Source organism: Diabrotica undecimpunctata, chromosome 4, assembly GCF_040954645.1.
Source record: "Diabrotica undecimpunctata isolate CICGRU chromosome 4, icDiaUnde3, whole genome shotgun sequence".
Taxonomy (NCBI): Eukaryota; Metazoa; Arthropoda; class Insecta; order Coleoptera; family Chrysomelidae; genus Diabrotica; species Diabrotica undecimpunctata.
The window spans coordinates 62,719,200-62,746,410 of record NC_092806.1 but is presented as its reverse complement, the minus strand read 5'-3'; the positions used below and the strand labels follow the sequence as shown (position 1 = coordinate 62,746,410).

The window sequence follows — 27,211 nt, the reverse complement described above, 5'->3', positions numbered from 1 at the left end:
TCCACCCACCTATCTAATACGTCCTCTCTTGTATTGAGTAGATGTCCCTACTTATTTTTACATATTCTGAGCCTTGGTTTAAACTATTTGCTTGCATTATTCATAGATTTTTAAAATTTTCTGGATTGGTTTTGCCTTTTTAACGTCTTATGTACGTGGTATTATCCCTAAAATATTACAATTCATATAAAGAATAAGTTAAAAGAAACGTGTAACACATTTCGCATTTGTTTACATAAAATATGTTTTTAATAAATCAAATTGAGAGCATACACAAGAAGCAGCGTCGGTCGGAATGTGCAAGTCATCAGAATGTTGAAGTGCGAACTTGTTGTCGTCGGCTGACAAAATAAACTCGACCCACTTGTGAACGACTGCTGATATAGCAAGGACGACAATTATTATCTCAGACCTCAGAACTAAACTAACGTCAAGATGGCAAGTCGATATACCTTCTTCTTTGGGTGCCGTGTCCGTATTCAGACGTTGGCCGTCATCATGTTTACAATTTCCTGAAACCTTTCTCTGTCGGCTGCTGCGCGAAATAATTCTTCTACTGTGGAACCACACCATTGTCTAATATTACGCAGCCATGAAAGTTTCTTTCGACCAATCCACCTCTTTCCTTCCACTTTTCCTTGTATTATAAGGCGAAGTAGATGGTATTTAGGTCCTCTAATTATATGGCCGAAGTATTCTGTTTTTCTCCTCGTTATGGTGTTTATGAGCAGACGTTCTGAATTGATCATTTTAAGAACATCTTCATTGGAAGTGTGCGAAACCCACGATATCTTTAGGATTCGTCTATAGCACCACAATTCGAATGCTTCTAACTTGTTTAGCATTGTGGTTTTTAACGTCCATGTCTCACAACCATACAATAGGATGGACCACACATAACATTTCAGGACCTTCTTACGAATATTCATCGACAGGTTTCTATTGCATAAAACTGGTTTCCAGGTCATAAAAGCCTTACGTGATATTTCGATCCTGGTTATTATCTCTTAATCAGAGTCACAATTTACATTTAACCAGCTGCCAAGGTATTTGAAATGATTTACCCTTTCGATCTCCTCTCCATTAAGAGAAATCAGACCTTGATCTATATTGATCTTTCCAACTGCCATCCACTTGGTCTTTGAAATGTTGATTTTTAGGCCTCTCCGATAACTTGCTTCACTGACTAGATTTAGTAATGTTTGGAGATCTTGTAAATTTTCTGCAAGAATGGCTGTATCGTCAGCGTATCTAATATTGTTGATTACTTCTCCACCTGGTCTTACTCCCTCTTGTCTGTCATCCAAAGCCTCCCTAAAGATTTCTTCAGAGTACAGATTAAAAAGAGTGGGTGACAAAACACAACCCTCGTATATATACCACGTATTGGTAATTATGAAGTAGTCTAGCTGCAACGTCAATTAAGTACTAATTACATGTAGCATAAGTAATATTGTAAGAGTGTAAAGTTAGTGTTTCAAATAAACGTATCATCTAACACCATAACTACGTTATTTACCATATGTATATAATAATCAGATGAAAAATTTCAAAATCTTTAAAATATATTTTTAGATATCGGCACAATAAACTTTTAGCCACTCACGTGAGACTGCATACAGGAGAGAGACCTTTGAGTTGCGATATATGTGGAAGAAATTTTGCTCTACCGTCTTCACTGCATAAGCACAAAATGATCCACAGTGCGGAGAAAAAATTTGTTTGTAATATATGTAATAAAAAGTTCAGCCAATCATCACACCTCAATGAGCATATACGGAAACATGCAGGTCAGTCTTTGTTCTCGATTATTTTTTGTAGTATTATAGACTTTTTTTAATATACATGGTTTATCAGTAGTATGTATATAACTGACATCATAGTTCAACTGTCTTTCTCAAGTGATGTATTTTTTAAAACAATAAAACACTGAAAACTTTGTTTTCAAAACTTCCACAAACTTTATTATATTTTATCACTACAGCTGTTTCGGCAGAGTGCCTTTCTCAAGTGATCTATTTTTGGATGTGTTTACAATTTATAGTGTTTAACGAAATAAGTTGAGGAGGGGAGAACTGTTTGTCCCAAGTTGGTCATTCAGAATTATGTCTGTGTTTTTTATTTGTTAATTTCCATAGACTCTAATAAAGATTGCTTAAGGCCTTTTTTTTATGTGAAGAATTTAAATTAAAATTCGTCATTAAAAGAATGACTATGATCATCCCATCCTACACAACAAAACTGGCAGCCTATCATAGAATGTTACGTAGATTAATATAAATTCCGATGTCAAAATACAACTTTGAGACAGAATTAAATATTATTAAGCAAATAGCAGTAAACAATGGGTACAACGAATAAACAATAAAATTTGAAATCAAAAACTACACAAGAAAGCCCTGAAATTAGTATTTCCACCACCAGAGAAAAAACCTAGTAGGTACCTTCTGCTCGATTACATATACAGTCAAAATAACAACAAAAATAGCCAAACACATAAAAAAGGAGTAACACCAGCTTTTAGAACAAACAACAACTTAGGCAAATATATTAAAAACAAGAAGAGCCAAAATAAAAAGCACTTACACAGTGGTGTATACAAACTTAAATGTGGCGACTGCCCAAAAACTTACATCGGTCAAACTGGTAGAACTTTTAACAAACGTATAGCAGAACATAAAAGGGCTTTCAAATAATAGGAAAACAGATTCTACATACGCACTTCACCTTCTAGATCATAATCATTCCTTTAATGACGAATTTCAAATTCTTCACATCCAAAATAAAGGCCTTATCTTTATTAGAATCTATGGAAATTAACAAATTAAAAAACACAGACATAATTCTGAATGACCAACTTGAGACAAACAGTTCTCCCCTCCTCAACTTATTTCGTTAAACAGTATAAATTGTTAGATCACTTGAGAAAGGCACTCTGCCGAAACAGGTGTAGTGATAAAATATTATAATAAATTTTGTGGAAATTGTGAAAACAAAGTTTTCATTGTTTTATTGTTATATAAAATGAATTTCCATCAAGTAACGGTCGAATCCATCACTGATGTATTTTACTATGCGTCTACACTATATGTTTACAAGTTGGTTATTCAGAATTATATCTGTATTTTTTAATTTATTTCTTAATTTACATTCTTTGAAAAGCTTTTTTTCTTGTTTGTCGTCTGTCAGGGAATTTCTGATGATAAATTCTTGTTGCTACTAGCACATTTTTGTTACACTCTCCTCTCACAAAAACCATAGTTTTCTCACAATTTTCTATTTTCTAGTTTATTTATTATTAGTTTATTTATTATATAGATTCTCAGAATGTGTTGTTGATGGGAAAAAGGTTCGTGTCTTTACAAGATAAACTCTGATATCGTGCATACGTAGCCGGGAAGTTTGTCTAGATATAATGTAGCATATTATCGATTTTTACTGGAGTGTAGGCTGAGTCAACGTATATGTGTGAATGTCTTTATGTTTGTAAAATCCATTATGTATATATGCTCCCATCTCCATTCAGCTTCTATGAGCCTATCTCCATTGTCATTTACTTCCTTCTATCAAGAAAACTTGAAAGTGAAAAAAACTATATAAAAGTGTATATAAACATTGAAAGTCGTAAGTTTTACTACTATATTGACAAAAAGCGGTAGCGATTTTGGTTGATGGATGCTACTAAATTGCAGATATTGAAGAGCATATACAAGATAAGTCGGGTATCAGCAATTCATTTAATTTAGAAATGTATTTACTTTAAACCTAGATTTAGATACATATATTATACTTGTTCTAGTACACACGCTTTATATTCTTATTTATTTCAGGGCAAAGACCCCACATTTGTAATATTTGTGGAAAACGCTTCACTATCAACTCAAAACTGGTTGTGCATATGAGAACCCATACTGGAATTAAGCCTTATAATTGTGATTTTTGCGAAATGTCATTTGCTAGTAAGTATAATTGTTACTTGAATCAAGTTTTATGTACTCGAATTACTTCAATCAACTAGGTATGTGAAATGATATCTTGTATATCTGTGTGCAAGTGTTTCCATCGGTAGCATTTTGCATCATTTTAATCTCTGTGTGTAGCTGTGCAATGGTCTCACTAATAGCAATTTGCATCTCTGTCCACCGGTGCGTAGTGTTGTTATTAATGACATATTGCATCTCTACCTTTGTGTAAGACTTTAATGTTCAAGAATAAATGCTTGATTTTTCCTATTTTTTCATCTATTTTATTTTGACACTGCTTGTATTTTATTCCGATTTCCTTGCATTTTATTTTGATTTTATAGTATTTGGTTGATCAGACCTTGTAACGCAGATAATATGGAAGACTTGTTGGAGTAAGAACTTGCCGTCTATCACTGGATTTAACGTTTTAAATTAATCACGCATTGAATCCCACTTCTGACACCAAATCTTGCGTGGGGCTTGTCGAAAAACACACTGGAATTAGAAACTACAACATTAATTCAGCTAAAACTACAATACAACTTAACTGTTGTTAACATGTCGGGTTCTTCATATAGTAATGATTTAGTTTAAAATATTTTGGTAACTTTCAAACGCTTCTAGAGTCTTCTCACTATTTCTAGATCCTGTGGTCATGTCCGTTTTCTTCTTTTTATCTTTTCTATCCGTTATGGATGTTGGGCACTAACGTGGCTATTTTGAATTTGTTAACTGCTGCCCTAAAAAGTCCGGTAGTGGTTAAACTATTATCGTAGGTTATGAAGCCAGCATTTATGTGTCTGATTGACTTAAAGAGAGCATTCAGCAGAAAGCAGAGTAAGACTCATAGATGTAATCCATGATTATAGAGAAGTTCTCCTAAATATTATAATAACTATCGAAAACATCTACCAAAACAACAAAATGGGAGTCAGAATAGATGGAAAATTTACAGAACCTATAGAAATAGGCAATGGAATAAGACAGGGGACTCATTGAGCCCTATGCTATTCAATTTAGTCATGGATGAAATCATCAAAAGCGTTAACAAAGGATACAGAATGGGAAACAAAGAAATCAAAATACACTGTTACGCAGACGACGCAATATTTATAGCTCAAGATGAAGATAGTCTGCAAAGACTAGTCCACAGATTTAACATAAGAGCAAAAGAATTTACTGTGACAATCTCATCTCAGAAAACTAAAACAATAGTAATCAGCAAAGAACCAACCAGATGTAAAATAGAAATTGATGGCATCACTATTGAACAAGTAATGGAAATAAAATACCGTGGAATTACACTGTCTAGATATGGGGACCTGGACAGAGAAGTGAGAGATCAACTACAAAAAGCAAATAGACTGGCGAAATGCTGTAATAACACTATGTAGCGAAACAGACACATTAAAAATGAGATAAAGTGAAGAATTTATAAAGCTAGTGTAAGGCCAATAATGAGATATGCCTCAGAAACAAGACCCGATACAGCCACAACACAAATGCTACTGGAAACGGCAGAGATAAGAGTACTGAGAAAAATTACAGGAAATACGGTAAGAGATAGAAAGAAATGAGAAGACATTAGAAGAAAATGTGTATAAATGAATGCACACTAAATAGAAAAAAAGAATGGAATAACTACATAAGCAGAATGGGGGAGACCCGTGTCATCAAAATAGCAAGAGATAAGTCACCAATCGGCAGAAGAAGTATCGGACGACTGCGCAAAAGATGGAGTGACAACTTTCCATAGAGGTATTAATCCGCCAATGAACATGCAGAATTGCTTATAAAGAAGAAGAATAATGAAGCCAGGATATTCTGCTTATAGCTTCTTCTTCTTTTTCTTCCTCTTTATAAGCAATTCTGCTTGTTCATTGGCGGATTAATACCTCTATGGAACGTTGTCACTCCATCTTTTGCTCGTTCGTCCGATACTTCTTCTGCCGATTGGACTTATCTCTAGCTATTTTGACGACACGGGTCTCCTCCATTCTGCTTATGTGTTTAATCCATTCTTTTTTTCTATTTTCCAATGTGTCTATTCATTTATACACTGTACGTTACATTTTCTTCTAATGTCTTCACTTCGCTTTCGATCTCTCAACATATTTCCTGTAATTCTTCTCAGTACTCTCATCTCTGCAGTTTCCAGTAGCCTTTGCGTTGTGGCTGTGTCGGGTCTTGTATCTGAGGCGTACGTCATTATTTGTATTACACTGGCTTTATAAATTCTTGACTTCATCTCAGTGTTAATGTGTCTGTTTCGCAATATAGTGTTATTAAGGCATCCTGTCAGTCTATTTGCTTTTTGAACTTGATCTCTCACTTCTTTGTCCAGGTCTCCATAGCTAGACAGTGTAATTCCTAGGTATTTTGCTGACTACTATTGTTTTAGTTTTCTGAGATGATATTGTCATATGAAGAGCGTGAGCACTGCCTATTTCTATAGGTTCTGTAAGTTGTCTATCTATTCTGACTTCCATTTTGTTGTTTTGGTAGATGTTTTCGATAGTTTTTATAATATTTAGGGGAACTTCTCTATTATACAGAAGATGAATTACATCTTTGAGTCTTACTCTGTCAAACGCTTTTTTTAGGTCAATCAGACACAGAAATGTTGGTCTATTATACTCTAGTGATTTCTCAGTAATTTGCTTTATAACGAATATTGCATCTGTACACGATCTTCCACTACGAAACCCTTGTTCATCTGCTAAACTTATCCTCTGATTTATTAGCACTTGTAAAATTTTAGTTGTAAGTTTTAGCGTAGTCTTTAACAAGTTTACGCCTCTGTAGTTTTCTGGCTGTTTTTATCTCTATTTTGAAGTAGTAGAATTAGCTCGTTCTCCATTCTTCCGGTATTTTATTGTGTTTTATAATTTTATTAATTAATGTTGTCAATTGTTCTGTCATTGCTGCTCCACAATATTTTAGTAATTCGTTTGATATCCCTTCTTTACCTGCTGTTTTTCTGCTCTTCAGGTTCTCAAGTATTTTCCGAACTTCCTGTACATTTATATTAAGTTCTTCATTTGTGGTAATTTCTGGCGTTTCCGGTTCTAGCGTCATTTGTTCTTCCTCTGCATAGAGTTTGTTAGGTAGTCAATCCCGTATCCTTTTCTATGTGTTTTGGTTCTATTAGTTCCTTTACCTCCGTTCTTTGACCTTAAAAATTATGTTCCATTTCTTTCGAAAAGCGTTCCCAGTGATCATTTTTTATTTTTCTTACAGGTGCATGTTTTTCGTTTCTAATTGTGTTGTAATTATGGTATGCCTCTTGTGTTTTGGTTGACATGTATTTCCGGTAAGCTTTTTCCTTTTATTCTGTACAAAACCATGGAGTTCTTTGTCTTGGGAACGATTTATTTTTATTTATATTTCTTTCACCAAGAACTTCCTTGGCCGAGGCTAAGATATTAGACTTAATTTTTGCCCAGCTCTCTTCGACTCCATCACTTTCTGTGATATATGTGTTTCTGCTTTTTTCGGTTATTTTTTTTTGAATAGGTATCTTGTGGAGTCATCCTGTAAGCTTTCGAGTTTTATCTTTGTGGTGTATTCTGGTATTTTGTTATCACCCCGGATAAAGGAGGAGGGGGTCTACAGCCAGGTTATCACCCTACTGATAGACTTTAAAACCATACAGCTCATAGAAACAGGATTATAGCTTCTTATAAATTATTAACTGTCAGATCCGTTGGGCGAATAGTTCAAAATAAAACAATTAAAACTCATCGTCTTGGGTAACTTTAATTCATTTAATTCACATTCATGGAATGACTACATTTAAGAATCTTTTTGTCGCATTTCAAAAACTTCAAGAGGCAGATTCTAGGTATATACGAGGTGTGACAATTAAGTTCCGTGAATTTGTCAATCAAACACAAGCAAAATTTTTATCGACCATAGTTTCCCTCTAACTCTACCCAATGTTTCTTCTAAAGTTATGTATAATTTTTTTTAGGTAACGTACAATTAAAAAAGCACAGGATGATACACACAGGTGAAAAACCTTATCCTTGTTGGCAGTGTGGACGAGCATTTCGCCGAAAGGAAACAAGGGACACCCATGTCCGATACCATACTGGAGAACGACCATATTCTTGTCAGATATGTTCAAAGAAATATATAGCTGCAAGTCATTTAAGGGTAAGTAATCAAAAACATAAAGCAAGCCCGGGGTTTCTAATCTCCTACCGGGTGCCTTCTTAGGTGGGGGATACACGAATGTCTTCCAGATATGAGTAGTACCTGGGACACCAGATACCCGGGCAAATCAAAACTCGCGCAGTGGTATTTTACTCATAGTGAGCGGTTATGAAAAGCGTCTGATCCATAATTGGCGCCTCAATCGAAAGGCACTGAAAGAAAAAACTCCGAATTGAAATCAAAATATAAGGCCTTCAGTATCCGGTATGTTGAAAGCATTAGAAGAAGATTACGATAGTGACCTACAAAGTGGAGAGACCAAAGGTTCTAAGAATCAATGGATTGGGCTAGGCCGGTATAAAAAAGGCGACAAGGCTTAGAATATTTACATACAACATAACTATGACCGACGACGATAGAATACGTGAACTAGAGAGCGAACTATCAAAAACGAAAAGTGAAAACTAGTACAGAGGAAAATAAAATAGGGGAATATGGACATGGGAAGAGAAATAATAGAGATGATACCCTCGTGAATTAGAAAAAAACAGAAAAAAAACAAACGTTTCTCTTAGAAGAAAACAACTTGTATGTAATGAATATATTCTATACAAAGAAACCACAACGAAAATAGACATGGATAAGTCCAAATGGAAGAACAAAAAATGAAATTGACTATATACTTAATACAAATAAATCAATAGTACAAGATGTAACGGCCAATTGATTCCGAACAGGAAGCGACCACCTATTGGTAAGAGTTACATAATGAGACCTCATTATATGGCTAGTTCCAATTACTTTATAGACGTTTTTCACTGATGATGATCCGATAGGATTGAAAACGTTCTAAAAATTTATAAATCCGTTTTGGATCATTTTTAAAATTTTTTAATAGATTTTATACCATTTTACAAAAGAAGTTCTTACTTCATAGTAAGTTTTTTAAAACTATAGTATACAGCCAACCACTGGGAATTTCCCTTTTGAATTTTAAATTAAGTATTTAATATATTAATTATATAACAGTTTCAGTACCTTTCAGGCACCCAAAAAAAATGTACTTATCTAAACATTTTACAAAAGTATAAAATATGCTTTTAATATTGAAATATAGATCATTTTGTCCTAATAGACCACCGTCGTGTTGTCATGTAACTTTTAAAATATGTACTTCCATATATCGGCTGTGGATTAAAGTCAGGTTTGATGCAGAATATACTCAAAATAGAAGGCTAAGAAATTTGGGAATTGAGTTAATAAAAGAATAAATGGGATTGAGGGCCTGGACGTCAGGTTTACGTTCATATATTCAATCTACATTTGCCAAATACGGCATCTCTAAAGATCTAGTAGCTTTAAGTAACGCTATAGACAAAATGACGTAAAATTCGCCTTTTTTGTAGGAAAATATAATCATATGCACTCATTATCGTCGCAGTCGCTACAATTTCCATGTTGGACATGTTAACGTGGGCTCTAGAGGAAACAAAATGATATTGCCCCAATACTCAACCCAATGTGTAGATGCCTCATCGAACGTGGGAACACAGTTGGCCCAACGTTGGATCCCATGTGTGGAGCTGGCCTAATAGCAGCAACATTCTTGCAGCACTTTTTACTTTTATTGTACACACAATTGCAAGACACATCTGTAATTATTCTTCTGTCGTCAATTTAAAAAAAAAAGAAATAAACAATTAAATACTGGAATTGGACACTTAACTTACTTACTTACTAAAAATTGTAGAACATTTAATAAATAGTAACTTACATATATTTTTGCATCATATGGCTCAGAGGTGACTAAAGTTTGTCTAATAACACTTGCTGGAATTAAATAGCTTTACCCATTTTTTCTTAATTCGTCTACATTCTTAACATGGTTTGCCACAATTAAAGCTTTTCCCTTCGACTCAGTAGTAATTGGTTGAAAAGGTATTTTATGATTTATTTTCTGCAATCCAGTTTTTATTATTGCATCCATATTAATAGTAATACTGCAATTTAATAATTAATTTTATTTACTACATACAATGTTTACCTTTTACTAACCTCATAACCACAATTTTAAATGTCAGATAATGAAATCTAATTATAAAAAATATACTTACGAATTTTTACTATTTTACTTAAAAAGTTAATTGTTGATATGGATTAAAATAATTATATTAAATAAACAAGTTTAAGGTACTTTATTTGCAGCTAATATACGACTAAAATATTAATAGTGCTAACACCTTCGCTGATTTATGCCACTAGGTGTCGCTCTTCGGAACTTGCACATAGCGAATACGGACATTTTCTTTTTGTATAACGGGCAACATCGTATTGTAATAACTCGGCAAAACTAATTCCACTATAAATCAAATACATGAAAATTTAAGAAACTAAAAGTTACAAAAATTACATAACTACGCTGTTAACGTAAATACTACTTTAGTACTAATAGTTATAATAGTAACTATATACCGCTTTTTATATCCTTTATACCGCTAGTGCATTTTAAGATTATAGCAAGATAGTCTGCTATTTCTTGGGCCTACGGTATACAAGCAAGTTAACAGGGTCAGGGCCACGCTTCAAGATACTCATTTTATTCGGGCTGAGTTGCTTATTAGATATTTTCAAAATATCTAAACATAAATAAATATATCAGATAAACAAAATTATTATTTGAGCTATCCGGTTCATTAGTAATGATAGTTACTATTTTTTTTATTTTAGGATCATATGAAGACACACAGCAATAATCGCAAATACGAGTGTATGATATGCTTGCAGAAGTTTTTTGATTCAAAGACACTCAAAAATCATATGCGAACTCATTCTGGACAAAAACCTTACAACTGTCAGTATTGTGGAAAAGAATTTTCTCAAAATGGAGCTCTCTCAACGCACATTAAACATTGTCATACTCAATAAAACAGTTTCAAAATCTTACTCGTTTTATTTGATTCATGGATATCAAAACTTATTTCTGTCGTTCTAATGTCATGTAACAAGAATATACTGCAGCTTTTACACATTAAAAAAATGGTTTCTTATGATCGGGATTACCAATTGCCACACAAGACGTACGATGGCTTAAATACTATAACTTTATTATCGATACGAAATTGAATTATTCTTCAGTATTTACCTTTGCTCTTTTATCTTCCTTTACACAGCCATGTCTCATTTTTTTTTGTGATGTATCTTTATAAATTATGTACATCGCGAGAGTTAGACGATGCGCATAGACTTCTTCTTTAGGTACTGTCTCCTCTAAGGAGGTTGGTAATCATCACAGCTATTTTCACTTTTGAGATTGCAGCTCTGAACAAGTCGACGGAACTGCAATTATACCACTTTCTCAGATTGTTGAGCCAGGAGATGCGTCTTCTTCCAATACTTCGTTTTCCCTGCATTATGGTTTGTAGCAACACATATTTTTCCCCTCTCATAACGTGGCGCATAGACTACAGATATAAAACTCTCGTATCAACAATATCTATGTTTAAGCAACTTCATAAGAACACATTCACGATTCAAAAATTACCGACCAATTAATATTTTTGTAAAAAAATCTAAAAAAGTGCTACAGTAGACTAGCGCGAAGCTTCATACTATGTTTTCTGTATTTTTAAATATATTTAAAATTCTTTTTATGTAGACAAAACTGTCTGTTTTCCAATGTACCTCCAGTAAGTTGTCGTTCCATCGTTTTCGTGGTCTTCCTACTGATTGGGGAACCGTCTCTTGCCGTCTTTACTACTTTATTTGTTGTCATTCGGCTTATATGATCGTTTCATTCTACTCTTCTATTTCTTACCCAATCCTTGATGTTCTCCACCTTGCATCTACGTCGTATATCTTACTTCTAGCTCTGTCCCATATTGGTTTAACATCAATTTTTCTAAGTGTTTTCATCTCTGCTGTTTCTAACATTCTTTTTGTCCTCTCAGGTCTTGTTTCTGCCGCGTATGTCATTATTGGTCTGATGACTGTTTTGTAAATTCTGCCTTTCGTTTCTTTCCCGATATTTTTATTTCTACACATTGTTTCATTCAGGCAACCTGCGGCTCTGTTTGCTATATTCACTTGATCTTACACTTCTGTTTCGAGCTTTCCGTAGCAAGATAATGTGATGCCTAGATATTTAAACTCTACTATTACTCTAGATCTGCACTCTCTCTACATTATTTTTTTTTGTGGCGTCATGTCACTGTTGGGGATAAGGTTCAATGGGTTTTAATATTTCATTTTTCGAAAAACTATAAAATCGTGACAACAAATTGCTATATAACAGTATGAGGCAATATTCTCATGCTGTGAGTATATGCTTCTCTTCATCTTTTATAGAAGTCTCTCCTATTTCTATTCATAATTTTTTAACGCTTAAGCCATTTTTAATTTTGGTGGTCGGTGGACAAAAGCAGACAAGTCCAAATTTGAGTTTTTTCAGGAAGTGATAAAAACTATTTTAAAATTAAACGCATGAGTAAGTGTAGCTTTTATTAATTAAAATTATGTATATAGGATACATGTATTACAATACAAATTAACAACAACATGAATGTTAAAAATTTTGGATTTTGATTGACTTGTCCAGTTAGGTACGTCTTTCTTTATTGACTTATCTTATAAGGTACAAATGAAGTGCAAATTTTAAAATAAAAAAAAAACAAATATATCATTATAATTACGAAATAAACATTAAAAAATACAATTTTAAAAGAACAAAAGCATAAAGTTTGAATTAATTTGTTTCTTCATCATCACTTACAAGATCGGGGTGAGTATTTGGAATTGTAGCAAGCCTTGATAAAAAGTGTGAAATAAGATAGGAATTAGAGGCAGTAGCGAGATAATGTCTCCTTTTTTCTGTCTAGAAATATTGAACGGCTGATTAGTTATATTAGTTGACCCACTCTTCTGTTGAAATCAATAGTCTTAAATGGGTCTTCTCTATTAAGGCTGTCTTTGAATTGAACGATTGCCAAGTCGTTCGTATATCGAAGCCATTTTTTGTCCAGCCATTAGGAAAGTGATAAGAAACGTGAGAAACGGAATGTAATCAATACCCAAATTAACGGATAAAACTGTGAGTATGAAAAAGATCACTATTTGATAGGGAACCACAGGTATAACATTTGACTTGTCTTTTTTATTCCAGCGGTAGATAATTTTTTTTAGGTGATTTTAATAACTACAAAAATTGACTTGTTTGCTTATGTCCGCCGACGACACATTTATTGTCAATATTTTTGAGGTGGGTTTCCCTGAATGACTATGTTTAAGGTTAGTGCATTTGATTAAGTACATGAAATTGACTTTAATTTAATAGTTTCTATTTAATTAGTACTGATGGTATATGACTAGCATTTGTTGGTGCTATACATCAATTTCAATATGTGGGAGTGAAAGCACTCTCCTGTTAGTAATTTCAGTGTAAATTTGCTGTTATAACCAAACATTTTTGATCTCTCTCTTAAATAAGTGGATAACGTCCTTTAATTTGACCCGATCAAATGTTTTCTTAAGGTCCACGAAACATAGATATGCCGGTTTATTGTATTCTATTGATTTCTATTGCACTTGCCTCATTATAAATATACACCACCTTTAGCAAATAGAGATCGAAAGCAGTCTGCCCATGTTCCCTTCTAAATGTGTTTCGTTTATCTCTTTTCCTTGTCCTCTGATCATTCTCCATATTGCTTTCTGTGTTCCGTAGAAGTCGTGTTCCATCTGTTTCGAGAAGCTGTGCCAATGTTTTCAAACTATGGTGTTTTCTTTCGTTGATATGTTAGTGTTCGTTACTTTCCTCTCTCCAAGTAATTCTGTTGCTGCGTTAATTATGTTATTTTTGAGTTTTTCCCAGTTTTCCCCGATGTTATCGTTTTCTAATATTTCAACTACTATTTTAGTTGGGAATAAGCCACAATTTAAGTTTAAAATAAGTTTATTGACGTTTCAATTTCCACTTCGGAAATCATTCTCAAAATACAAAACCAATAAGTTTTTTACAAAGTTTTGTTTTCTAATATTTTATTCCCAGCAATCTTCCCTGATATTCTTTTTCTGTATAAGTATTACGTGGATTCCGTATTTAGTCATTTGACTCTTATTTTTGTTTGTGTTGTGACGTCGCTTTCTTAGGTGTGAAGTATTTCATGATGATTATTATTTTACATAATACTAGGCTATGGTCGCTACCTACATCTGCTGAGTTGTGGCATCTTACGGCGATTATTTTTGATGGATGTATATCTCTGTTGGTTATAACGTAATCTATCATAATATATCTTTGTCCACGGGTGTTAATGTATGTATATTTGTGTTGGTCTTTGTGGTCGAAAAATGGGTTGTTTATTCTAAGTTTGTTATTCGTGCAGAAGTTTATCATCAGTTCCCCATTTTCATTTTCAACTTTCTCGTTATGTTTTTGCCTAATTCCGAGTATTACTTGATTGCCTATTCGAGCGTTAAAATCCTCCAATTATATCATTTTTCCTCTCACTTGATCTACTACTTGTTGCAATTCGTCATAAAACGTTTCCCTTGTTGTTTTAGGCTTGTTATATTTTGAGCCGTATACTCGGATGATGTTCAGGTCTTCCTTTTCCATTCTTATCTTAGCTGTTACAATTTTAAAATTAAAATTATAACAATAACATTAAAAAAACATTTTTAAAATTGAATTAAATAATTTTATTATTTATGTATTAATTTTATAAACTTTAATAAAGTTGATAAAGTTTACATGTTGTATAACGGACTCTTCGTGAGGTAATGGCACTCTTCCAACTGTTTACTGTAACGGCTATTTCGTAAAAAGCCATATTTAATGTGCTCTTTTAGAAATCTCTTCTAAAATGTACATATGAAAATTAAACTTAAAATGTTTTACTGATAGCTCTTTTTGTTGCACTCTAACCCTACGGCGGGTGCTTAGCGGTGCGGTATGCCGCTTTTTTATTAATTTCAACATTCCGTAAAGCATTATTAAATACGTCCGTCCCGCTATTCTCAAATGACTATATTAGGATACTTACGACGCAAATTTATATGTTTTTATTACCTTTTATTTAGTAGTAGTTTAGTTTAGTTTAAGATCTTAGAGGTAGTTGTAGTTAAGTATGAATTTTAAGAAAAAAATTCTAGGTATAAAAATTCTAAAAAATATTTGACATCCACAGAGTTAAAAGAGTTGGCTGATAATTTGTCAGATATCGAGGATATAGTATACTTTAGCGATTAAGAGTAACTTGAGGTTGAAGAAATTGTACAACAGTGACCTTATCTATCTCTAGATCAGAGAACTATCCGGAGATGAAGATTTTTAAAATCCGGAATCTATGGAAATCCAGGATTATTGTTGTTTGATTATTTATTCTACATTGCCAAACATGACTAAAATATCTGTAAACATTTGGTATGAAAGAGGCATAACATTAAAACTACCACCTGTCAAAACTGTGTACTTATGTACAAATTCAAGTAGTGGAACAGGATATTAGGAAAACATTTTCTTTTTTAGGAATAAGATTTATTATGTTATAAAATAATATTTTATTTTTGTACTTTTTTGAAATATTGATTTCATTTACCTACCTCAAGTTTACTATTATTTAAAACTATATTGGAGACAAGTATGTATGTTTTGAGTTTAATCTATACGTTTTTCTGCTTGCGGCATAAAGTGCCGTCGCGCGCCCACTCATGTGATTTTTAAAATAACTTTGAAGATTTATTTGTTTAGAAAGTGCTTTTTAGTTAAAAATGAGATGCGTCTATTCCGCTTAGGATTTTAGTACAAATTCTAGATAAGTCAAGGATATTGCATTTTGCTAATATTATTATATATTTGCTAATATTACAAAAGAAATGGACAGCTTTATTACATACTTTTTAAACAAAGGTTTATTGAAAGTGAATAAGTTTAACATATCAGCTTACAACAAAATACTAACATTTTAGTTTGAGTCATCGTCTTGGGAAACTGGAAGGTCTTACCAAAACTGAAGCCTGTTGTTCTTCATTATTGCATCGAGGTTTTTTTATTATTAACTCTTTCTTTTTAGATGAAATTCCAAGGACTTTTTGTTGTTTTTTTGGCGGGGGCAGTATTTTATTTTTTGTAATTTTGGCAGTAAGAAAATCAAGTGCAATTTTTGGACCATCGAAGTCATTTTGGTATGTCATAATATGGGAACCCCTTTGGACAGATACTTGGACTATTTTATTTAGATATGGCCGGGGGTTAATTTTACTAAGTTTATATTGCGAGGTGTAATCCTCCCAAAGAAAAAAATGCTGTAACTCCATTGGCAGAACTTCAGTTTGCCGTGCGGATTGTTTTACGGCTTGAACAAAATCTGCAAAATCGTATAGTTTGTTGCCCATCTTTTTCATTGACAGTTCAACTTTGTGATGAAACGAATCCGCGGCCATAAATGTATGGCCGGGCTCGAAATATTTTATAATAATTTCATTAGCATTAATTTCATGAGAATTAACAATGTATAGCAAAAATGAAAAGAATGACCAATTCTTATTTTGCGCAGAGCAATTATCAAGCCATAATGTTATTTTGACAGCGTCTCTCTTCACAAGAAAAAACTGGTAAAATGTGCTTATTAGTTCATCTTTACTGCGTTTAAACAAGGCGTCATGCCAAACAGCGGCAAACGTTTTGTCATTATTTTCTTGCCAATTGGTACAAAGCTCTCATTATAAACTGTTAGTCTGTTTGTGAAAATTGCAGTTTTAAATGTTTCCAGTTTTGGCAGCATAATAACTTTTTCAAGATCTGCGCAGTATATAATCTTACCTGGTTCATCTGGTTGACTACCATCATCTCTGTAATTTTCACGCGACTTTGTATGCTCTGTCTATATGTTTTTTCCAACTGTTACAATTATCACAGGTTTCGTCAAGATTATCTTTTGTGTGACTTTTATCATGTAGAGAAAACTCTTCACAACTTTCACATTCTTCGTGTCCAAGATTTGCTAGCGAAATATTCATCTTCTTAGCTACTACACGGTACTTTTCATAAGAAATTTGTATATTGGGATATTTAATTAGAAAATCCTGATGCATTGCCGCAAAAGTAAGGTCACTTGGAAGGTAAAGACGTTGGGGTGCATGCTCTCTCCGATAGTGTGAAATAGTTGGGTTGTAAGAATTAATATAATTACGAATCTTCATCGTCCATTTTATTGTGAGGTTGCTTCGTGCATCTTAAGTCAGCCACAGGTACTACAGAATTATTATTAGTGTTATGCAATACTGTACGGATAACTTTGTCACTTTGTTTATTAAAGCCGAGAGTTGTCAAAAAAAATTCCTTGCATACATTTTCAGATGCTCCTTTTTCATTTTTAAGCGTATAGTTATAAGTATTATTTCTTTGATAACCGAGATCACCTACTGAAGTAGTTCTCTGTTTCACAGGTTTTGATGAAACATGATGTAAAATAAAAGATTTTCTGTCTTTATCATTTGAAATTTTCCAAAATTCATTGTCCAAAAATTTTCTTCTCTCTTCTGTTATCTTCAACAGACATTTTTTTAAACGATCTTTTCCACAACCTTCTTTAACGCTGTGCTTTTTCACAAGTGATTCATGCTTAGCTTTTTTTCTGGAACTTACTGATAATTCGAACTTCTTTCTTTTTCGAACTATTCCCTTTTTAGTGTATTGAACTACATGTGCTGTATTATTTACTTCAGTTCCGTCGGGTTCTACAAAATCGTCAGAATATGTAACAGGCTCGTCTTGAATAGGTTCATGCATCAATTGTGACTCGGCTGCTTCCGTGATGTGATCACATAATTCAGTCACTGTTTCCAACTCAACATTTTCTACTTCTGACGTAAGGCGGCATAAGTCTTCTTCTTCGAGAGCCTCAAAGTGAACTGGCACAAAAGACCTAGAAATATCGAGAAGAACTGGCCTTTCCGATTCTACGTGTATGGCAGGGGCGATTTCTGTTACACAATTCCCAGAGTTTATGTCATTATTCAAATTAATGTCGTTATTAATATTAAGTTCTTCACTGAACTTACTTGCCGTGTCGCTACTACTATCATTTTCCGAATCAGGGTCAGTTGGATAATAATCTAAATCTCCTGAAACCTTACGGTTTTTATTTTTTTCCTTGGGTTGGAAGGCTTGTTTAGTTTCCTTGTTCAGCGCCATTATGACCAATTTTTTTCCTCGAAATCCTTGTGTTATGTCCATTGAATCTGAAAGGGAAGAGAGGGTTAGTTTTAAGTATTTTTAATAATAAAAACTATTTCTGGATTTTTTTAAGATGTACACCTTATTAAACGTAAATAGTAAAAAGACGAATAAACACAGACAAAAGTGCTGCTCAGACAAAGACGGCCGCGCATAAGCTCTTCATTATATATTTATAACCTTAAAATATATATCTCGCCTCTTTTGAGGTATGATTAAAATATGATTCTGCTTAATTTTATAGAAATACCTTAAAACGTTATTAGTTCTCAGGCGCTTTTTACTTTATCGATGTCTCTCTATCATGATGCTCGCCAAAAATACGATCTAATTGACTAAACAAAATTAAAAATAATTACTTACCCGTCGAAAGGGTCTGTTACAACTTTATTATAATAGGCACTGAATTTAGTAAGTCTAACAGTTTATCACCGCGATAAAACAAATTTGTTGAAACAAGGATTACTACAATTCACATAAAAGTTTACTTTAACGTTTAAACGTTTATTTATTTAAAGGTACAAATATATTTATTAGTTATTTAAAATCTAATTGCCCTCATATATAGTCGGTCTTATTCCTCGAAATGTTTCTATAATTCAGTAGAATTCTCGTGACGTCAAAACAGCCGTAGATCTCAGAACTACGATCAGGGGCGTAGCAAGGGCTAGCGTAACAGTGCCCTTTCCTTAAGAGATGGTTCCTCCAGGAACCTTGTGGGGACTGGAAACGAAGGCTGGTATCAGCAACTGGACCCTCTTTTACAACTGGCCAACAAATGACAAGGGACGGTTTTCGCTCCGCACCGGTAACCATTCGGATTGCAACAGACTAGTACCTGTTGCATAATCTTCCAATCCAATTGGCGGCATGGTTAATGTTTGACCGTTGGAATCCAGCACGTGCTCCCTCAATTGAAGTAACGTTTCCCAAACATCTTGGTAGGTGGGTTAGTCATTAGCAGTGTCTTTTTTTACCCGATCGAAAAGATAACGTGATGCATGTTGGAGTTTCAAAGCTTTTCCGGAGGCTGGCAATTGGCATTTAAGTTCTGCAACTCGACGAAACTTCCTCGAAAGATGGATGTCAATCCTTGTGCATCTTTAATACTGGCCGAAATCGTATGGGCCAGTGAGCAGTCATATGTCTTGCTTTATTAGTACCTGGTTACCTGGTTATGATGTACTATCATTGGTTTTCTCCTCGGAATCTTGCCTATTCGGTAGATGACAACGTTATTCTTCTCCATAATGAGGTACGGATCTTCCCAGAACTGCTAGCAGCTTGGAAAAAGAACAGCTTGGCTTCTTTGAATTATAGAGCCAAACCTTGCCGTTTTTCTTAAAACATTCCTTTTTGATTTGGGTATCGTACCGTTTCTTCATTCTATCGCTAGTGATCTGAAGATGAAACAGGACTATCTTGTGTATATCATCTATTCTTCTTCGTAATTCACATAATCATCACTAGCTACATCTTCTGCAGGCCAACATTTAAAGTTTAGATCATAAGGTAGTCGAATCTCTCGTCCAAATAGGACTTTTGCTGGTGTTTGGTCTCCTAATTCATTAACAACGGATCTGTAGGCCATTGCGAAGAACGGAAAGTACTGGTCCCAGTCTCGCTGGTGATTGGACACCAGTTTTGCCAAATACTTGCCAACTGTCTTATTCATCCGCTCTACCATTCTCTCCGATTGCGGGTGATAGGCTGTAGTTTTCTTCATATCTAGTCTATCGCAGATTACCTGAAATGATTGCTCTCAAAGTTCCTTCCTTGGTCACTATGGATTTCCAAAGGCACTCCACCCGAAATCGGCAGATATACTCTTTCATCAACACATTTGCAATAGTGGCGGCTTTCTGGTATGGAATTGGGTAGATCTCGACTCACTTCGTAAATTAATCCCTTTCTAAATAATAATAATTCACTTTCTGGAGATGGCCAGGCAATGTCCAAAGCTATTTTTTCAAACGGACTTCAACATTTTATTAGTCCTTTACATCGACGGAACTATTCATCCAATAAAATCACGTTCACGAATTCTTTGAAGGGTTTTTTTACACCGAAATAGCCTATTGATAGACTGTCACGTAACTGACAAAGTACTTCAAATATTTTGCTCTTTTCAATCGCCAACTGGGTTCTCTTCTAGGAAATATCATTTTCCAGTAATTCATTTAACCAAAGCAACCAGGGTTTGATCAAGCACACAACACATGGTCTATGCTGAACAGAATCAGAATCCAACTCTGCAGATATGGCTACATGATGCACAAATTGAATAAACAACCATTGCGACTGCGGACAACCACAAACCATCAGACACATCACAGAACAGTGCATGGCAAGATGATACACATGACATACAAGCAGATTTGCATACACTACTGCTTTTATTGTTTCTCGTTGTACTGTATAATTTGATGTTTATTTTGGCTTGTGGATTGAAAATAGAAATATTATATGTTTAGTTATATATTAATACAAGCGAGGTCGTGTAGAAACTTTATAAATATAAATGTCATAACTGGATTTCCACTACCTACTTTCTACCTTATAATATTGTGTGATTGGTCACTAAAATTGTTGCAAAGAGTCGCTTATATTGTAAACTCTTCACGACATCAGACATCGACAAACATGCGTCGATAGATATATAATAATATACATATTATCATTTGCCAAACCAGTGTCGTTGCGCCCTAACTCTATTTTACTTTATCTTTGATAGCTCGCATTTTTAACAGCTGGTAACCCTAATTTTCGATCATTTTTCTCAGACAAACATATTATCATATTAAGAAAAAGATTAGCTTTAATTTGATATAAAAAACATGCATATACGTCATGAGCAGCATATTTTTTTAAAAATTAAATGAACGAAATAAAATCTTTGGGAAAAAACTAATATTAATTGAATTAAAAATATTTGCGGTTACTTTTTCTGGCTCGCAACCTATTATCAATGTATTCTCCTAATTTTAAATGTATGTAAAAATGTGAGTTTGATGAATTACGTTATGAACGCAGCGATTCTGCAGTGGGATCTTCTACTGAGTTTGTACACAATTCTCTGTCTGCTTTTGTTATTGAAAAGTTCGGAAACAATTACACAAACATTGGATGTCCGATTCTATACAAATACCAAAGATATCACCTGATTGTTTAACAGGTTGGCTGCCAACGTCCAGTATACTGGACGCAAGGGTTTCTAATGAGAGACTACGTCCAGTTAACTGGACGCCCATTTAATGTTAAATATACGTGTTCCTTTAAACGGTGGAATCTAGCACTATATTACAGATTTTGAAACGGGCCCTGGCCTAAGATTTATGCTAGAAATATTTTAGTTAACCGATATTTTCGGCTACTTCGGATATTTTCGTGACTTTATCAGAGTACATATGAGAGAATTTTATTTATAAGAGTAATTTGTAGCATATATTGTTTTAGGTGAAAATATTTATGAATTTAATTTTAATGTTTCTTTTGGGTGTGAGTTCGTATGGAATGGAGTAAAATAGAAACAGCTTTTTGTGTATTTGTTTCTTTGCAGTATTATTGTCCCACTAAGTAGATTCTATCAGTATATTATGCGATGTTGCCAGATTGTTTTATTTTTCTTCAAATGCATGTAGTCTGTTTTTTATCAAAAATATTATTTGTTTTCAGGACAAGCGGTCTAGTAACGAAGAGAAAGCGTGAAATAAGGGATGCTAGAAAGAAACCGTTAACGCAGACAGAATTAGAAAAGTATTGGGATAACTCTAATGAAGGTGAATGGGATTTTTCTAGTGATGACATAGCTGACAAGAACTACTGCCTCTCTCAAATGCATCCAGTAGAAGCAGTTTGAACTCGAACAATGCAGCAGAAAATAAACCTCTACCTTTCTCTGACTGATACCCAAAATGAAGATCCAGTAGCAGGTAATCCTCCAAGAGTATCGCCTCCACCCAATAATGTTGATTGGACGGATATGGAAGAAGACTCTGTTGATATGCCTATTACTGGAAATCCTGGAATCAATGTCAATTTGACGCCTGAAGCGTAACCCTTTATCAATTTTTTGACAACATTTTTCAACTAATTACTAATGAAACAAATAGAAGAAGTAATGAGGTAATTCGGTGTCGTCGTAATAGTAGGTCGCAAAGAGAAAAACAAATCTGTCGAGGAAATAAAGTTTATTGGACTTTGCTGTCTCAGTGGCACAGTAGTTTTCCCACAACTCTCGAAACAATGGAGTAAATATTCGCTATACTTACTATCATCCGATTTTTGGACATACGATGTCCAGAAACAGATGATTCTAAAAACTTACGAGTTTCTAGATCATACTGATAAAATTTTTTAAATTCGTCCAGTTTTAGACATGATATTGACAAATATCGAAAAACTTTTCTATCCCGGATTAAATTTATCGATAGAGGAGTCTATGATAAACTGGCAGGGGCGCTTATCTTTTAAGCAGTATTTAGCCAACAAAAGCCATAAAAATGGTATAAAATTATATGTGCTAACTACTAGTGCATGATGGATTTATTAACAGTGTTCTTGTATATACAGGAAAGGGTACAATAAAAGAAAGTGACGTTTCCCATATTCATTCTGTAGGCATGACATTACTTTCCAAATAAATATTAAGAAAAAGGTCACACGGTATAATATATATATATATATATATATATATATATATATATATATATATATATATATATATATATATATATATATTATATAGATAACTACTATACCAACGTGAATTTGGCTGAACAGTTATTCAAGAAAAAAAAAAACAAATTGTGTGGGAACAATTAGCGAGAACAGAAAAGAAAATCCCAAAGAAGTGATGAAAACAAAGCTAAAAAAAGGAGAGGTGGTCTGGAAAAGAAAAGGGCCAGTTTTAATTACACAAGGGCACAAAACATAAACATGAAATGAAGGAAATTCAAGGTAAAAGAGGCACCAAAACCATTGTGTGTAGATAATTACAACAGGAACATAGGGCATAGACAGGTCGCACCAAATGATAGCTTATTATTCAACCCCTCAAAAACAATACATTGGTATCAGAAAATATTTTTCCATTTAGTGGATTTGGCCATATGGAATAGATGTTACATAAACGAAAAAATTACAAATATCCCACTTCTAAAGTTTAGAGAAAAAGTTATAATGGCTTTGATTGGTGAAACCAATCAATAATGTAAAACAGAACAATGTTTTGGAGAACTTTTATTTGAGAACCATTATTTTGAAGCAAATCCTCTGTGCAGCCAGGCCTTTGTGCCCCTCCATGTTTCAAAGATTACCTACCATCTGATGCGTTTTTATATAGTGTTTCTTTATATATTTTTTGCTCTATTTAGAATGTTATTTCTAAACTCTGTTAATTTCCTTAGCATGTTTTGTTTCTTGATTAAAGTTTTTTGCAAGTTTAAATAGTTGTTTTTTTTTCTTGTTCTGGTCCTCTGGGTTCAAAAATATTTTCATTATTTTTTTTTAGTTGTTTCTATTGGTTTAAAATATCCAAAATGTGTGGTGTCATTACTTTTTGAATACAAGTTCACATTTTGGTACCATGAATCTACTGTGGCTGAACTACAGTCGCCATTGTCGCTGAACAGCTAGTGGTATGTTGAACACAAGTTCGAAGACATAAAGGCTGGCCACCTTGTAAAAGTGGTTTTTTGTTAACTATATACCAAACTGGAATATTACAAAATCATCTTCTGTACTTGAAACATCAAAATAAACATATTTTAAGTTGAAATTGTGTTTAAATCTTATTAAAAATATGTTTTTGTTACACATTTGCTCCTTTCTACTTGTTAATGATGATTGAATTGTCATACTCCGTTCACTAATCACAGTCTTAAGTGTCTAGTAAATTTAGTAATAATTTTTTTATGTTAGTTAAATTTTGACCTACTAGAAGTGGCTGGGCTGGAAATTACTATACAACACATTAATTGTAAATAAAAATATTGACATGCAGTTTATTAACAAAATAAAACTGCATCAATTAAAACAATGGTTTAAATGATCATTTTTGAAATTTTATATCCATTTATAGATCAGTATTTACAAATGAACGTTAATGAAGACACTTCCCATTATTCTTCTTTTTCCAATTAAAAAAGTCTGCAACAGTAAGTTTATTTGAGCTATTAATAGTAAGGGGTAGAAATTTTTGTGTTGTATAATTGCACCAACGATTCTGTCAAAATATTCCCCATCTGAGTGGACAGAATAAATCACACTGTGTATGTCTCTCCATTGTCATATATATTTTGATGTTAATTCTAACAGCATAAGCTTTTGATACTTATAAGGAATAACACAATTAATAGAACCAAAATTTATAGTAATTTAATCAGATCAATATTTTACGTTTTAATATATCAGTACATTAGAATTAATAATTAATCAGTTATGACTTATTTACTAGGGACTACATCGCTTATCCACTTCAAGTAAGCCTCATTGCCATTCTGAATAGGAAGAGATATAACTTCACAAACTGTGTAAGGATGTTTTGATTTTACAAATTCAGTTAAATTATTTACTTTTGATGTCCTAGTTTTAATCATCATTAGTACTTCAGAATCTTCATTTATTTTACCTTCCCATTCGTAAATTGATGTAACTTTCGGTATAATATTAACACATGCAGCTAACTTATTCTTGACGATTCCATGGGCCAATTGTTTAGCAACATCTTCACTGGGAGCCGTTACATAAGCTACGGAATGTTCGCCACTCGTATAATGAGCAGTTTGATTTAACAACGATATTTCACCAGACATTTCTTTGGTTGCTATTACACAGGATCTTCTAAAAAATCTACAAAAAAAAAATAATAATAACATAACCTCAACATGATTGTCAAATTATTTTAAAATTACACATACCCAAGAAACAATGTAGAAATTAACAATCCTTTTTGGAATATCATTCCAGTAATCAAATCAGTAACGTTGAGACCGCTAAAAGGTAATATGTACTTACCAATAAATGTTTGTTTTAATTTTAATCGATTCTGCCCAAATGTCAAATATCAGAAGTTAAATTACTACACAACACAACTGACATCACATTTCTGTATTTAAAGTTGTATATAACAAAACAAATAATTCTAATTAGAGATATTGAACTACCTCTGTTATTAGTTTGATTTCTTTGGTTCTAATGCATATCAAGAAGTACATAAATATGCAAAATAATTATCTTTATACACAAAAAACGCATTTTTGATAATTTAAATGTAAATACACTCTGTTCACGGAAATCAGTCCTAACTGTCTACTAAATAATATATAGGTAGTAATTAATTTTTTGCTACGTTGGTTGGTCAAATTTTGACTTTGACTGGAAGTTACTATACACCAAAGCACATGTGCTCATACCCAATATTAATTATAACTATTAATAATACGTAAAAACTTCGTCGAATAAGTAAAAACTAGTCGATTAGATATTAGTGTTAGAAATAGAAAGTTTTTAATCAAAATTATTAAATATAAGATTCCCTTATTCATGAACATTCTTTTTTTTTTTTCAATTAACCCTCGGTTAGTGTTCTGGGGAATGTATAATGTATACCATACCCCAGGTACTCCTTTTATTTCTATAAAATCGAAAGTAGATGAAATAGCGCCTAGTAGGTAGCTGTAGTTTATACATGTTTTCTCACGATGACCTTGTTACCAGCTGTACAACATACAATTTCAGTTTGAATTAGGAGTTGGTCAAAGACGAAATAGCGCCTCGTAGGTAGCTGTAGTTTATACATGTTTTCTCACGATGACCTTGTTACCAGCTGTACAACATACAATTTCAGTTTGAATTAGGAGTTGGTCAAAGACAGTTGGGGTGTGTGATACCCCGGTACACTACTGTTGTAACTTTTAGTTGTTTTGTGTTCTAGAGGTAAATTTACATCATATTTTTGATATTTTTTCGAGATGTACCATGATTTTTATTTTTTTTTTTCAGCGATACTGAATTATAGAATAATTATGTCTTACGAACAAGAGCAGGAAAGGTTAAAACGTTTATGGGCGGAGTTTGGCAGTATTTCTGACGATGATAAATCGTTCATTGATAGTGAATCTGAGGAAGAACAAACCGCATTAGAAAGTCAAGAGGCAATCATATTGGAAAAAGGGGCTCAAGGAGGCTGAAGAAGAAAGTGAATTTTCAGGTGGTTCAGAAAGTGGGAGTGAGTGGTAGTGGTAGCAAAAAACAAACAAGTGAGAACAAGATCGGACAATCTAATTACATATTTACCTGGTGTAAAAGGAATAGCACGAGAAAAGCAGAGTGTTCTTGATTGTTGGTTGTTATTTTTTACAGAAGAAATGTTAGATGACATTGTTGACTATACAAATGTAAAATTAGCGAAGAAAGCCCACGGTACGATGCACGACATCAGTATTTAGTCAAAGAGACTGACAAAATAGAATTTAAATCTGTTATAGGCCTGCTCTATTTGACGGGACTTTACAAGTCAAACCGACAAAATATTTCAGATCTTTGGAATACTGATGGAAGCGGTATTGATCGCATTCGAACAACAATGTCAGAACAAAGATATTCCATTTTGTTGCGATGTTTGCGATTCCACAATGTGCAAAATAGAGTAGAACGGAAACAGATCGACAAATTGGCAGCAATTAGACGTATATTTAATTAACTCGTTGTCAACTGTAAGACACACTGTATACCAAGTCAACATCTTACAATAGACGAAAAACTGGAATCGTTCAGGGGACGTGGAACAGAAGAACAAAAGACAAATTCCAAAAGTTCAAAATTTGCCTTCAAATAATGTTTTGCTCTTTTC

The 27,211-nt window shown here is 33.4% G+C and overlaps 2 protein-coding genes across 6 annotated transcripts in view; one reads left to right on the top strand and one right to left on the bottom strand.

Moving 5' to 3' along the window:
* The window catches only part of LOC140439582 (uncharacterized), a 74,391-nt gene extending 63,329 nt beyond the window's left edge, over positions 1 to 11,062 (top strand). For all 4 annotated transcript variants that reach the window (XM_072529588.1, XM_072529586.1, XM_072529587.1 and 1 more), the window contains exons 6-9: positions 1,576 to 1,790; positions 3,831 to 3,959; positions 7,939 to 8,123; positions 10,851 to 11,062. In XM_072529588.1, coding sequence (XP_072385689.1) covers positions 1,576 to 1,790; positions 3,831 to 3,959; positions 7,939 to 8,123; positions 10,851 to 11,048 — 727 coding nt within the window. In that variant the 3' untranslated portion in view covers positions 11,049 to 11,062. The remainder of the gene's footprint in view (positions 1 to 1,575; positions 1,791 to 3,830; positions 3,960 to 7,938; positions 8,124 to 10,850) is intronic.
* Positions 11,063 to 24,713: 13,651 nt separating this feature from the next.
* On the bottom strand, positions 24,714 to 25,546 carry LOC140438257 (protein CutA homolog). 2 transcript variants are annotated; one of them, XM_072527951.1, is made up of 2 exons: positions 25,278 to 25,546; positions 24,714 to 25,209 (listed from the first exon to the last, which is right to left on the bottom strand). In XM_072527951.1, exons 1-2 carry the CDS (start codon positions 25,319 to 25,321, stop codon positions 24,804 to 24,806), a joined length of 450 nt encoding a protein of 149 aa, XP_072384052.1. In that variant the 5' UTR covers positions 25,322 to 25,546; the 3' UTR covers positions 24,714 to 24,803. The 2 variants fall into 2 exon arrangements, with proteins under 2 accessions (XP_072384052.1, XP_072384053.1); XM_072527952.1 differs by having other exon boundaries at positions 25,375 to 25,546.
* Between the last annotated feature and the right edge of the window lie 1,665 nt (positions 25,547 to 27,211).